This window comes from Acomys russatus, chromosome 1 (assembly GCF_903995435.1).
Source record: "Acomys russatus chromosome 1, mAcoRus1.1, whole genome shotgun sequence".
Lineage (NCBI taxonomy): Eukaryota > Metazoa > Chordata > Mammalia > Rodentia > Muridae > Acomys > Acomys russatus.
The window spans coordinates 14,741,623-14,754,656 of record NC_067137.1 but is presented as its reverse complement, the minus strand read 5'-3'; the positions used below and the strand labels follow the sequence as shown (position 1 = coordinate 14,754,656).

The 13,034-nt window shown below is 44.1% G+C and overlaps 1 protein-coding gene across 1 annotated transcript in view; it reads left to right on the top strand.

The window, feature by feature from the left end:
- The first annotated feature begins 1,935 nt into the window (after positions 1-1,935).
- Positions 1,936-13,034, top strand: part of Qpct (glutaminyl-peptide cyclotransferase) — a 30,860-nt gene continuing 19,761 nt past the window's right edge. The window contains exons 1-2 of the mRNA XM_051166030.1: positions 1,936-2,125; positions 11,346-11,492. Coding sequence (XP_051021987.1) covers positions 2,003-2,125; positions 11,346-11,492 — 270 coding nt within the window. The 5' untranslated portion in view covers positions 1,936-2,002. The remainder of the gene's footprint in view (positions 2,126-11,345; positions 11,493-13,034) is intronic.

The window sequence follows — 13,034 nt, the reverse complement described above, 5'->3', positions numbered from 1 at the left end:
ACTAGGAACTGCTGGTGGTGGTTTGTTCTGAATACTGAACCAGAAGAAACCCCTAACGTGGTCTGATTATGAGAACCGTCCCTGGATGTCCCAAGGAAAATACCCAACGTTAGGCCTGGATACTTTAACTGCCACACAAACCTGAGACCTGAATAGGCTTATGGAAGTCTTGTAGACTAGCAAAACCATCTCCATTCTGTTTTCCGTTGCAGCTCCAAATGGAGCCAGGACAGTGTTCCTAGCTCTTTTTAATATCCCAAAGCCAAGCTTAGGAAGGTGTGTGTGTGTGTGTGTGTGTGTGTGTGTGTGTGTGTGTGTGTGTATCCTTTTGAAAGATTTCATTACCATTAACTTTGGACCTTAAGAGATTTTCTGTGTGTCTTTGTTCTGATTTTTCTAGGAATTCTGTGCAGCTGGAAGCCGACTTGGGACTGAAGGAAGTCTTATCTTGACTGTGGATGAAGAAACTTCCATCACACTTTAGGCCAGAAATGTACACACTTCACCCTCCATTTTTCTTTTCTGCAGTGCTGAGAATTGAAGCCAAGGCTCACAGTACCCTCCCACTAGAACGCCCTGCCAGCCTTGGTTCCTCCCCTTCTCCTTCCATGTTTTGTGGGACTGAACACATGTGCTTTACACTGTGACCCATATCCAGCCAGTTTGTTTGTCTGTTTTTGTTTTAAAGATAGGCTTGTCTGGATAATAATGATTTATGATGAAAAAAATCACCCCCTCCAGTGTCTGCAGAAAATTGTTTCTAGTATTACCATCTTAATATCATAATCCACAGGTGTGCAATCCCTTATACCATTTGTATAAATGTTATACCATTTACATATAAGATGAAATCCCCCCACAGACCTTAAATTATCCATAGTTTGATTATAAAAGTTAATGCCTTGCAAATAAATATTATATTCTTTAAGGAATATGGGAGAGGGCTGATCGCATAGAGATAAAAACTCCCATTATTTTTTGATTTGTGGTTAGTTGAATGTCTGGTGAAAGTAAGGGGCCACCTAAAATTTGACGTGGGCTTTTCCTTTTGGAGACAGGAATTAGAAATAACTACCTTCGGGGGGGGGGCACTGTTAATCTCATATATTTTAGTAATTATTTCAACCTTTCTTGTCAATTTGGGAATACGGTGGTCAATCTCTTAAAGGAGAGGTAACTTGAGAGAAAGAGACACAAGATGAAAATCGCAGCCTCTCAGGAAGTGGTTCTCAGTCTGTGGGTCAAAAGATACTTTCATAGGGCTTGCTTAAGACCATGCTGAAATCAGATATTACGATTCATAATGGCAGAAAAATTACAGTTACAAAGTAGCAATGAAAATAGTTTTATGGTTGGGGTCACCACAACATGAGGAACTGTATTAAAGGGTCGCAGCATTAGAAAGGTTGAGAACGACTGTTTTACAAGAAACACTTTCCCTGGGGGCTTCCAGTCCAGGGTTCTTCCAGTGAGAGGTCAGTTTCCACAAGTGTCAAATGGGGTTTGCAGATTAAATGGGAGCACCTAGAAGTTGGCACAGTGCCTGGTACAGAGCACACTGCACAAATATTGACTCTGTCCAGTCTCATCCATGAATAGGTGCAGAAAACCACTTACAGCACCAAGGGACTGTTAAACCCCTTTCCTGTCTATTACTCCCTTTTATGGCGCTGGAGAATCACTGAAAGTCTTTTCCATGCTCTTCCTTCCTTCCTTCCTTTCACTCTCTCCAAGACAAGGAAGTGGCCTTTTTGTTCCTTAGATTCCGAAGCTCGAATCTCTTGTCACCCAGGGCAGCCCAGTCCCCTGGCTTGCTGCCTTCAGGAGAAGGAGGGCTGCTGGCTTCTGCTTGCGCCGCTTTGCAGCGGGTGGCCACGGGAGGCAATGGGGAGGCGGGCACAGTCGACCCAGGGGTGGAGAAGGGGGCAGGCGACCGACGCGCGTTCCCGGGCTCGTGCCCGTCGGCGGCCTGGGCAATCCGCGCCCACACACTCTTGCAGAGATGGCAGGCGGAGAAGACCAGCGCGTCCTGGGCATCCTCCACCTGCTGCTGCTGCTGGCGACCATCCTGTCCCTGACAGCTGGGACTCGGAGTCCCGTCACCACTGCCTGGACGCAAGAGAAGGTGAGGGGCCGCTTGCTGCATGCTGTACCCTGATGGTTCTTGGAGGGTGTCAGGACCTGGGACTCGGGCCACCTTCTTCTGGAGATGGGTCAGGGATTCTGTCCCCCTGCCCAGGCTCAAAGTACTCACCCAGCACCTGGGGAGCCAGGGCTCTCCTAAGCCTGGGCGCCAGGGCTGGTTTCGGGGTTGCGCTGGAGACGCCTGGGGGCTGGGTGATGTCACCGCCTCCCTCTGGCTGAGCTCTGATGGGGGCGCTGATAGACACAGGAAATGTGTCTCGCTTGCTGTGCAAGAAGAGGGGCATAGGGGCTCCGTTGCCCACTCGCGAGGCCAGCGATCGCCACTCCTCGGTGTCTAGACTGCGAGTCTAGGGGTGTGTCCGCGGATCCCCAACTACTGCGTTCAAAGATGCTCCACCGGGATAGTTTCCTTGTGGACTCAGCGCCAACATCTTGTTAGGTATTTAAATTCAAACAGCACATGCTGTTGTCAGATAAATGAATTCAGTTGTGGAAATCTCATTTAAGAAATATAGAATAAAAATGATTTGCCAAGTCGCTCTGTGTGAGGAAAATAGATTCACAATTACTTCCTTTTCTTGTGCAACAGTTGTGAAATCATGAAATTGCTAAGGGCTGTGCAAATGTTGATGGTTTCCGAGTAAAATGGCAATGCCTTTAAAGAAACTAAGAAAAGCATCCGTCTGGGGATATAAACTTTAGACGACATCACTAAGTGGCTGTTTTAAACGCTTTTAGCATTTCTGTATGTCAGTGTGAGTGTGAGTGAGGAAGTCTCACAGCTTCAATCACTCCGTAGCCGTAGCCGTAACCGCAATGAGTAAGCTGCCTTCCCACAGATGCCCAGAAGTGCTGCCTGGGACCTGGAGCAAAATTCACTTCGGCACTCCTTTTGGCGTACCCGGGAGGTCAAGCACTGGGAAGGGGATGTTAAAACCAGAAGGTGGCACCAGGTCAAATGTGTCTTTAAAACATATTTAAATAGGTGGGATATATTGTCGGGAGCTGAGCTACACTCAGGGCCTGCCTGTGGGGATGTGTAGTGGACGGGGGTATTTCTAGGTGGGAGAACATTCTGTGATTCTTTTTTATAGATGTTTTTTCTTTTAAATTTATTCTTCCTTACTTCAGTTTCTCTTCTCTCCCCCAACCCACTTTCCCCGCCCCAATCAACCTCTTCTCCCTTCAGCTTTTCTCAGAAAAGAGCAGGCCTTCCAGGGACATCCACCAAATATGGAGGAACATGCTACAATAAGACCAGGGTTATTCTCACAGCAGGGCTGGACGAGCCAACCCAATAAAAGGAAAAGGGTCCCAAAAGCAGGCAAGAGAGTCAGAGACAGCCCCTGCTCCCACTGTTAGGAGTCCTACAGGAACACTGAGCTACACAACCGTAACATAGTCGCAGAGGACCTAGGTCGGACCCATGCGGGCTCCCTGATCTCTGTGAACCCACCTGAGTCGTGGTCAGTCGATTCTGTGGACAGTGTTCTTAAAAATGTCTTAACGTAATGTGTGAATTTGACCTTTGAGAAATGTCTTTTGAAATATGAGTTTCTGTTTTCTCCTTGAAGCTTCTAATGACTGTTTCACGAGGAAAGCAAACACTCTCAAATGGCACAAGAGAGTGACAGTTCAGCCATGACAGTCCTCAGATAATAGCTCCTCTTGAACTTCTGGTTCTAAAGGTCTCCATAAGTCTTCCGGGCAACCAGCTCCGCTTTGCTGCCTGGGAGATGAATCAGTCCACGCTAAAATACACGCCTTCCTGCCTTTTTTTTTTTTTTTTAAATGACGTTTGACTGTTTTAATCAGATGAGGTGTGTTCTTGGTGCTAAGGAAAGCTCGCTGGTTTTGAAATCCACTGCCTCGGTGGGGAAACAGAGGTGTGTCTTGTTTAGTGGTATCTAACCCGCAAAAGCAGCTCAACCCCTGGTTTATGGCTGTGTGCAGGACTAGGATGTGATGATTTGAAGCCTAGAAACATTAGAGAGGATTACACTCCCTGCTGGGCCTGCGTACGCATGTATGCTAAAGGGTATGGACCTGAAGGTACCAGTTGGCAGATATACAAAAGCACCCAACTTGAATGTCACAGCTCCCCCCGCCCCGTCTGCCCCTAAACCCCCCCCCCCCCCAGAGAATGTGATTATCTCCATTTACAGACTGGAAAGTAGGATTTTTAAGGAAGTGAGCCAAGGCTCTAGAATTTGGCTTGACACCCTGATCTTCCTTGATTTGTTGTTGTTGTTTTAAATTCTCTCTTTTAAGGTCAATAACTATTGGCTGACTAAGGACTTAGGAACAGTGTCTAGATAGCTCATGTGTGTGTGGTGTGTGTGTGTGTGTGTGTGTGTGTGTGTGTGTGTGTGTGTGTGTGTGTGTGTTGTTTGGAGGACAGAGGAAGAGCTTTTTAAATCCTAGCTCTAATCCCTAACCATCTCCCTGGGCCAAGATTGACCCTAAGTGGCATCATGAATCGCAGAGCTTGTCTGGGACATCTTTTCTTCCCTCACCCCTAGACTCCTTGACCACTCCCCCTCCAGTTTTCAAGTTATCATTATGCTGAAAGTTGATCTATACTTAGAATGTGAAGGAGAGATAAACATGTTTTTTTGTTTGTTTGTTTAGATCACAAGTTGGGGATGAGAAAAAGACTTGTAAGAGAGCAGGTGATGTTTATCCCCTTAGAAGTCAAACTACTGTGTGTGGGGGATTGGTTGTTAACCAGATGAAAAACATCCTTGAACAAATTCTGAGAGGAGATATAAATGTGAGCCAAAAATAGGAGGCGGGGCCTTTGGAGACTTGGGATAGTTTTGGCTGTTCATCGCTCCATTTCGAGATGCTCCTAGAGAGAACTGCTCAAGTGAAGGCATCTGGGCTCCGGGCTTCTGCTGAGGTTCCAGGTTCTGGTTGCTCCAGGTTCCAGCAGAAGAAATCCTGCTGACTACACCAGGAGAATTGTTCCTCAGAACCGATATCTTTATGGTTTTATTATTGTATTCTTTAATCTTCTTTTCCTATTGTTTAGGTTAGTCGGTTATAAGTGAGGTACTCTCGGTTAATAAGTTTGTAATAAAATATATTTGTTAAGAAAACTGAGCCTATAAGAATGACTGTTCCTGAATCCCACGCTTCCCACATCCTCAGCTTTGGTTCTTTGCTACAGACTCATTATTTTGGTTTAGTTACAAAAAAAATCTCGCTGGGTGCAGGTAGCGCACACACCATTAATCCCAGCACTCAGGAGGCAGATGCAGGTGGATCTTTGTGATTTCAAGGCCAGCCTGGTCTACAGAGTGAGTTCCAGGACAGCAAGAGCTACACAAAGAAATTCTATCTCAAAACAAAAACAAACAAACAAACAAAACCAAAACAACACCAACAAAACCCTAAATAAATAACAATCTCGTTAAATCGATTTTCCTTCACATGAGAAGTGCTTGCTATTGAAAAGCTTCCTATGTTTTAAAAGGAATGTTAGCTTCAATGAGCTAAATGGTGCAGCTTTGCCATGCCTAGTGTGAATGTAACATGTACTTATTCTAGAAAACTTCAAAAGCACAAAATAATATGTCCTAAACAAACAAACAAACAAACAAACATCGCCCATAATCTCATTCTTCAGATAATTTCTCTTAATCTTCTGGATGTTTTTATTGCCACCCTCATGTACACACACACACACACACACACACACACACACACACACATATTGTCCACGGCTCCTACACACAACATTTCAGTGTTAGCTGAATGGAAGCTGCAGGTAGCAAAAGTTTAGTCTGAGGACTGTATAGAGTGTTCATAAAAGATAGACCCTTGAACTGGCTGTATGCCCATAATAATCTCTTTTACGTTCAGTGTTTTGGAATTTCCACTGCCTCTGCCGGCTAGGCCACCTTTCCAAATTATGTAACAAAACCGCCTCTGGCCCGAGCCCATGTGATTAGACGGGAGATGCTTCAGGATATCTGGTTCACAAGTTAGTTTTAGCTGACAGATTCTTGTCACCTAGAGCAGACTTCATTGTCCTTTCTGCCTGGATGGAAAGACAAGGCCAGGGCTGTCACCGAGCTTGATCCTCTGAGAATGCTGGCAGCAACAGAAGCTGCTGAAGCACCTCCAATTGAAATCCACCTACACTAAGCTTGGAGTTTACATTTGCCATCGGGCTTTGTGCTGTTTTGTTTTGGGCCAGAGTGTTGCTATGCCGCCCCGTCACAGGGCTGGAACTCACTGTATAGATCAGGCTGGCTTCCAATTTGGAGGGATTCTTCTGTCTCTGTCTCTCGAGTGCTGGGGTCATGGGTGTGCACTTCCAAATCCAACTTCAGCATTGTGCTGGGCTCAGCGAGTGCCCTCTGAGCCTGTCCTTTCTTCCCACTTTTGTCTTTGTACTCGTTCTTGTTTCAAAACAAGTTTTTGTAGTTAGTGAGTTCAGAGAGTACAAGTCCTTTAGTTCAGCGGTTCCCAGCTTTCCCAATGCTGTGACCCCTTCATACGGTTCCACCACACCCCATAAAATTACTTTTGTTGCTACTTGAAAACTGTAATTTTGCTACTGCTATGAATCGTAATATAAATACCTGACATGGAGATGGTCTTAGGTGACCCCTGTGAAAAGGTTGTTTGTCACCACCACCTCAGTAGAGGAGTCATGACCCACAGGTTGAGAACCGCTGCTTTAGGTGCATGCGTGCTGTTTAGCATGTGCAAGCTGCATGCTTTTCCTCCTTACTGGCTTTTTGGGACTCAAGAGACTTGCAAAGTTGACCATAGTTGCTTTGCTTTCAGTGTTCTTCAGCAGCTAGGAAGTTTACTATTCCTGTGATTTTGCAGATTCATCTGGTCTCAGAAAGAATGGGGAAGGTGGTCTTTATTGAAGTGCACTTATAAAAATAACCATTTTTGTGGCTTAACTCAGAAGGTTGAAGGGCAGATGGGTCTGTATTTGGGAGCATCCATAGGTCTGTCTCCTGTACTTACTATCAGCTACTAAGGGTTTAAAAAGTGTTATCTGCCATCTAGTTTTCATACAGGGTTCCTTTTGCAGTTTGAGGGTGTGATGCTTAAATATGGACCATCATTTGACAGACTCTAGAACCACCTAGGAGACAAACCTTTGTGCATATCTGGGGGGAGGAATTTTAGATTGGGTTAAAGAGGTGGGAAGACTCCGCAGGCTGGAGTCTTAGACTGGACTAAAGGATTAAAACAAAAAAAGTAGCAACATTTGTCACCCCTGCTTCCTGACTGTGGTTGTAATGTGACCAGCTGTCTCATGTGCCATGTTCTCTTTGCATCAAGGGCGTGCCAACTGAGAAATCCAAACCCTTCCTTTCTTAACTTGTCTTTGTATCATATTATGCCGTAGCAGTGTGCAAAGGAAGCAATTTAGAGATGCTGAAAGGCTATTTATTTTATTCTTATTTTTATTAAGTCTTTTGAAAAATTTCAAGCCTCTATAAAACGTGCACTTAAATATGACTGATTTCTTTTCACTGTGGACATGAAGTGAAGAAATCTTTCCACAGTGGCTAGGTTGGCTCTGCATTGGAGCAATGGACAATAACTAGAGGAGGAGCCACTTATAAAGATAGCTGTGTCAATAAGAGTATTTATTCATTTATTTATGTAGTGTGTGTGGCACGGAGGGGTGCCAAAGGACCACTTGCTAGAGTCAGTTCTTTCCTACAATATAGAGTCTGGGGGTTGGACTCAGGACACCAGGCTTGGCAGCAAACATCTGCCACTGGTCCCTGAAACAGAATTTGACATGGAAGTTCTTATTTGTCATCGTTACTGCCCTGGGCCAATGAGCTGGGACTTGTCAGAGCATCAAGCAGAAGTTTGAACAAAGCTCACAAACATGGAACAAGGATATGTCTTGTTCTCTTTCAATTGGTAGCCACCTGGAACCAGGACATGGCTTATCCTCTTATACCCTGCAGCCACCGGGAACCAAGAAACATTTTATCTCCTTGCACCAGGCTGCCACATGTCTCTTCTGGCTTTTGTACCTTCTTACGCAGTAATCTGGTTTAGTATTTATGAAGACAGAGATGTGGCTTTTACTTTTCTGCTATGTAAACACATTTACAGGCAAGATAATTTTAGAAAAACACTTTATTTATCCGTTTATTACTTGAAATTACCCAATAGCTACCAGGTGCTTGCCTTTGTGACTCTGGAGAGAGTCAAGTACATAAATAGGAAGCGTTCTAGCCCTCCTGGATCTGGTAACTTATATGAAATACAGACATTAAACACAGCACCTGAGGATGGCCTTCAGGCTGAGGCATGAAAGAGACAGAAGTTTGGAAGGTGAAGAGGACGGGAAACGATTTGAAGGGCAGAATGCATTGCTAGAATGCCAAGACACTACGGAGTAGAACCTCAAAGTACGTGGATGCTAGGGTGACCAAAGAATGCTGGGTGGGAGCCAGCAGAGCATCACAGAGCCTGCAGGGCAGCAGGAGAGATAGATACACACCACGGGGCCTGCAGGGCAGCAGGAGAGACAGATACACACCACCAAGCCTGCAAGGCAGTGGGAGAGATAGATACACATACCACAGAGCCTGCAAGGCAGCAAGAGAGATACACATGGGTTTTTTTGTTTGTTTTTTGTTTTTTTTGTTTGTTTGTTTGTTTGTCAGGAAGGAGCAGTCCCCCATTTTCTTTGCCTTCGACTTCAAATTTTAGTTGCTTTGTCTTTTAGAGTCAGCTTTCTTCAAATGCTATTCAGCATCTAACATGAGGCCTTAGACACTGGAGGTTCTGAGGAATTTAGAGGCTTCAATGACAAATTCATTTAGGAAACACATTTGTCTGTTGTCTAGGGCTACATGAGGCCGTTTTCATGCAAGTGTGTAACATCCTTTAAGCATATTCTGCCTTCCATAGTCTGCAGCCTTGATCTCTATGCACATCCATTAGTCTCCTTAGACCCCTGGTTTTGTTTCTACTCTCATGCCTTCTTAGCAGTTTATGTGTCTACAAAGTCTCTAGCTGAATCTTTTTTTTCCCTGTGAATGACATATGAAAGAAACATACCTTTGAGAGAGAGAGAGAGAGAGAGAGAGAGAGAGAGAGAGAGAGAGAGAGAGAGAGAGAGAGAGTGTATGCGTGTGCCACTGTACCTGTGTAGATGTCAGAGGACAATATGTAAGAGACATGGAAGTTTTCTCCTTCTACCATGTGGGTTCGGGGGATTGAACTCAGGTTCCTGAGACTTGGCAGCAGGTGTCTTTACCCACTGAGTCTTCTCTCTGCCCTCTAGAAGTATACTTTAAGATGTGTTACTCCCCTCCCCAAAACAAAAACAAAAACAAAAACAAAAACCCCCCAGAGCTTTAATCTATTCAGACACAGTATGAACATTCAAGAGTAAAGTGGAAGTACAGTGATGAGGCACCGGGTTAGGAACCCACCTGCCAGGACTCCACAGCTGCTTTCTACAGACCTCAGTTTCCATTGGTGGCTATCAGCGGGTTGGACTAGGTTATTTCTAAGTGGCTTACCTGAGTCTAACATTCTACACTTCTTTCCTGTATGATAGAGAAAACTAGCACATCCAATATTTACTAGGCACTATGTATATATTAGCTTATTTAGTTCTAAGAACCTTTGGATGTAGGTATAATTACATCTGTTTTTTTTTTTTTTTCCCCAAAGAAACAGAGTCTTCATGAGGTTAAGCAATGCAGCCAGAGTTACAGCTAGTGGTGGGTGCTGAGTTGAAAGACTGATGATATCTGACCAAACAGCCTGAGTTCTTCGCATGATAAACACTAGAGAGTACCACTGGGCCATCTCAAAGTGTAGAGGGAGAGCAGCAGTGAGGCAGCCACAGTCTCCATTTCTACAGTGTCTCACTAGCTGTGTGGGTGGTTCATATGGAGTGAATTACCTGCAGGGTTGTTTAAACATATCCAATTAACACTAATCCTGGGAGAAACTGTAGAACGGGCAGTGCTCTCTCAATTTCTGTTTTGCGTTCCAAAGAACTCAATGTCTTTATGTCACTCTCATCATTCTCATTAGAGAAGAGGTCATTTGATTAACCATTTGCTTCCCTTTGAGGCGGAGTTGCACATTCCCTCTGAGTGTTTGATAAACTCGTAACGAATGACTGATTCATCATTTTAGATGTCATAAGAAAAAGCACAGCATGTATAAAGTCATACTCAGGGTATACATTTGAACATTAGGGCTACTTAGCCTTTTAAGTTTCATTTAATAAATAAGTGTACTAAAGAGTAGTATAAACCTTACTTGAATATAAGATAATTTAATTGATTATTTAAAAGGGTTCCTATTCAACCAGTTATATAGTTGTCAAATTCAGATTGAGAGTAATGTTACAGATCCTGAGTTCATAGATGGCAAGGAAGTCTTGCCTCTGGCTTCTCTGACTGGCAGTTCAGAATACCTCACTGCCTTTCATACTAACAGTGTGTGTCTTTGCTGTCTGCGGCTTTTTAAGTATTAAACTTTCTTCGGATAATAGTCTCATAATTGTTACTTTTTTGTTGTTGTTTATGTTGGTGTTTTGAAATAGTCTTTCTCTGTGTAGTCCAGTCTGGCCTTGGAGTTGTGATCGTCATGTTTCTGCCTCCTAACTGTTGGTTACAAATATATATATATATATATATATATATATATATATATGTGTGTGTGTGTGTGTGTGTGTGTGTGTGTGTGTGTGTATGTATGTATATATATATGTATGTATATGTGTGTGTGTGTGTGTGTGTGTGTGTGTGTGTGTACATGTATACCGTGGTGTATGTATGTATGGAGGTCAGAGTACGGACAACTTGCTGAAGTCAGCTTTCTCCCTCCGCCATGTGGGTCTCAGAGATAGACAGCTCACCAGGCTTGTTGGCAAGTGCTTATCTATCGAGCCATCTCACCAACCCATACTGTTAATTTTAAACCTTACTTTTACAACGCAATTACCGAGAAAAACCATTTTAAGTTACACAGGTTGAAAACTGTCAATTTTGTTTTTTTAAAAAAGCTGCCCAAGTCAGAGGAGTCAAGGGGCCCGTTTTACAGTTGGCTGCTTTACCTCATATGACATCAACCGTATTCCTTCATTTTGAGGTGTTAAAGGGACTAACCACAAATGTACCATGCTGAGTCGTAAGCACATGCAGTGAGAGCTAAGCACTTTTATTTACTCACAGAACCACCACCAACCGGCACATCTGAATTCCTCATCTCTTCGGCAAGTTGCAGAAGGCACCAGTATTTCCGAAATGTGGCAGAACGACCTGAGGCCACTGCTGATAGAACGATACCCAGGATCGGCCGGAAGCTACTCTGCTCGCCAGGTGAGAACACGGCACACACACCTATAAAGCTTTCAAAAGACGATGGCTAAGGTTCTGAGTCGTGTAATGCCCCGACACCTCATCTCATTACTCACTATCAGAGGTAACCCAAAATGCCGCAAGCCTGAGAGCGAATGTCTGTTCTGAACAAATCAGGTTGTGTGTGAAACCACTGTCTTGGCTGCAGCAGCAATAGTAGAGGGTTGGTCACTTCCGTAACACACTCGTCCTAGCTTACCAACTTTGTGGACCCTAGAATCCAAACTACCCAGACTTCAACAGCTCTATATAGTGTTTGCTTAGCTGGCTTCTGTCCGTAGCTGAGCTTCTCAAACATTTACTTTGACTCACACTAATGACATGCTGTGTATTTTACAGACAGGGAGGGTTAACAACGTATTTGGGTGCAACAAAAGTTTTTTTTTGGGAGGGACTACTCATTGTTATTACCTGTAATTTACTTGGATATTGTAAAATCTAATTTGTGAACTGAAGGAAAAGCTCATCATGACCCACAAGACTGATTTCTAGGCTCACTGATTTACCAGCTGCTGTTTGGATGGCACTGCTGTAGAGGGTAGAACCAGCTAGATGCTGGGATAGACCTTGAATCTCTCTTTGTAGTGTCAGTCTGCCTGAGCAGCATGAAATCCTACCTCTCTATGTCTGCCTTTTCAAACTAATCTCATTTGGGAACAGCTTGGGAAAGAATGGGACTGGCCTCTCAAAGCCTCTTACTAAACATTCTACTTGTTCAACTTCTTAGACAAAAAACCTTGGCAACTATTGCTGCCCATAGAGAGACCTGCATGCTTTATCTCCCCAGCTTGTAGCTCTTCCTTTTCTACTGGGTAGCTTCTGCCCTGCCAAGTGTAGCCTTGACAGATGTGTTGGTTGACTTTTTAGCCTCCTGCTCCCCATTTGAATAACTCCTCAGATAAGAGCCGAACAAACTTAAGTTCTTTTAGCCTTCAGGAACATTGGGGGATCATGATGATGATGATGATGATGATGATGATAAGGGCCAACTTCTGTTCTTCTTCTCCCTTCCTTTTAAAAAAACTTACACACACACACACACACACACACACACACACACACACACACACACACACACAGTCAGTTTGCAATTCAGGCTGGCCTAGAACCTACTGTGTAGCCCAAGCTGGCCTTAAACTTGAGATAATTCTTTTGTCTCACTCTCCTGGTATGTAGGACTGCAGGTGTGAACTACCATGCCTGGATTGATGATGGCCAACTTTCAAAGGGCACTTAATAGCTCATTCAGTTTTCACAACAATGCTACAGTCCTATCCCGATGTACTTGTTTAAAAACTAGGTATCTGAATCAACTTATCCTCAGTTACATGTGTATTACCAATTTGAACTCAGATCTTCTTGGTTTTCTATCACTGGAGGTCGGGGGTGGGGTGGGGAATTAGATCAGTGTAAACGAGCCCCAGTAACATCAGCTCTGGATCTTCCCATGGCACACGGGAGAGTGAGGTACTCAGCAGCTAGCTCACAGTCTTCTCGAGGCTT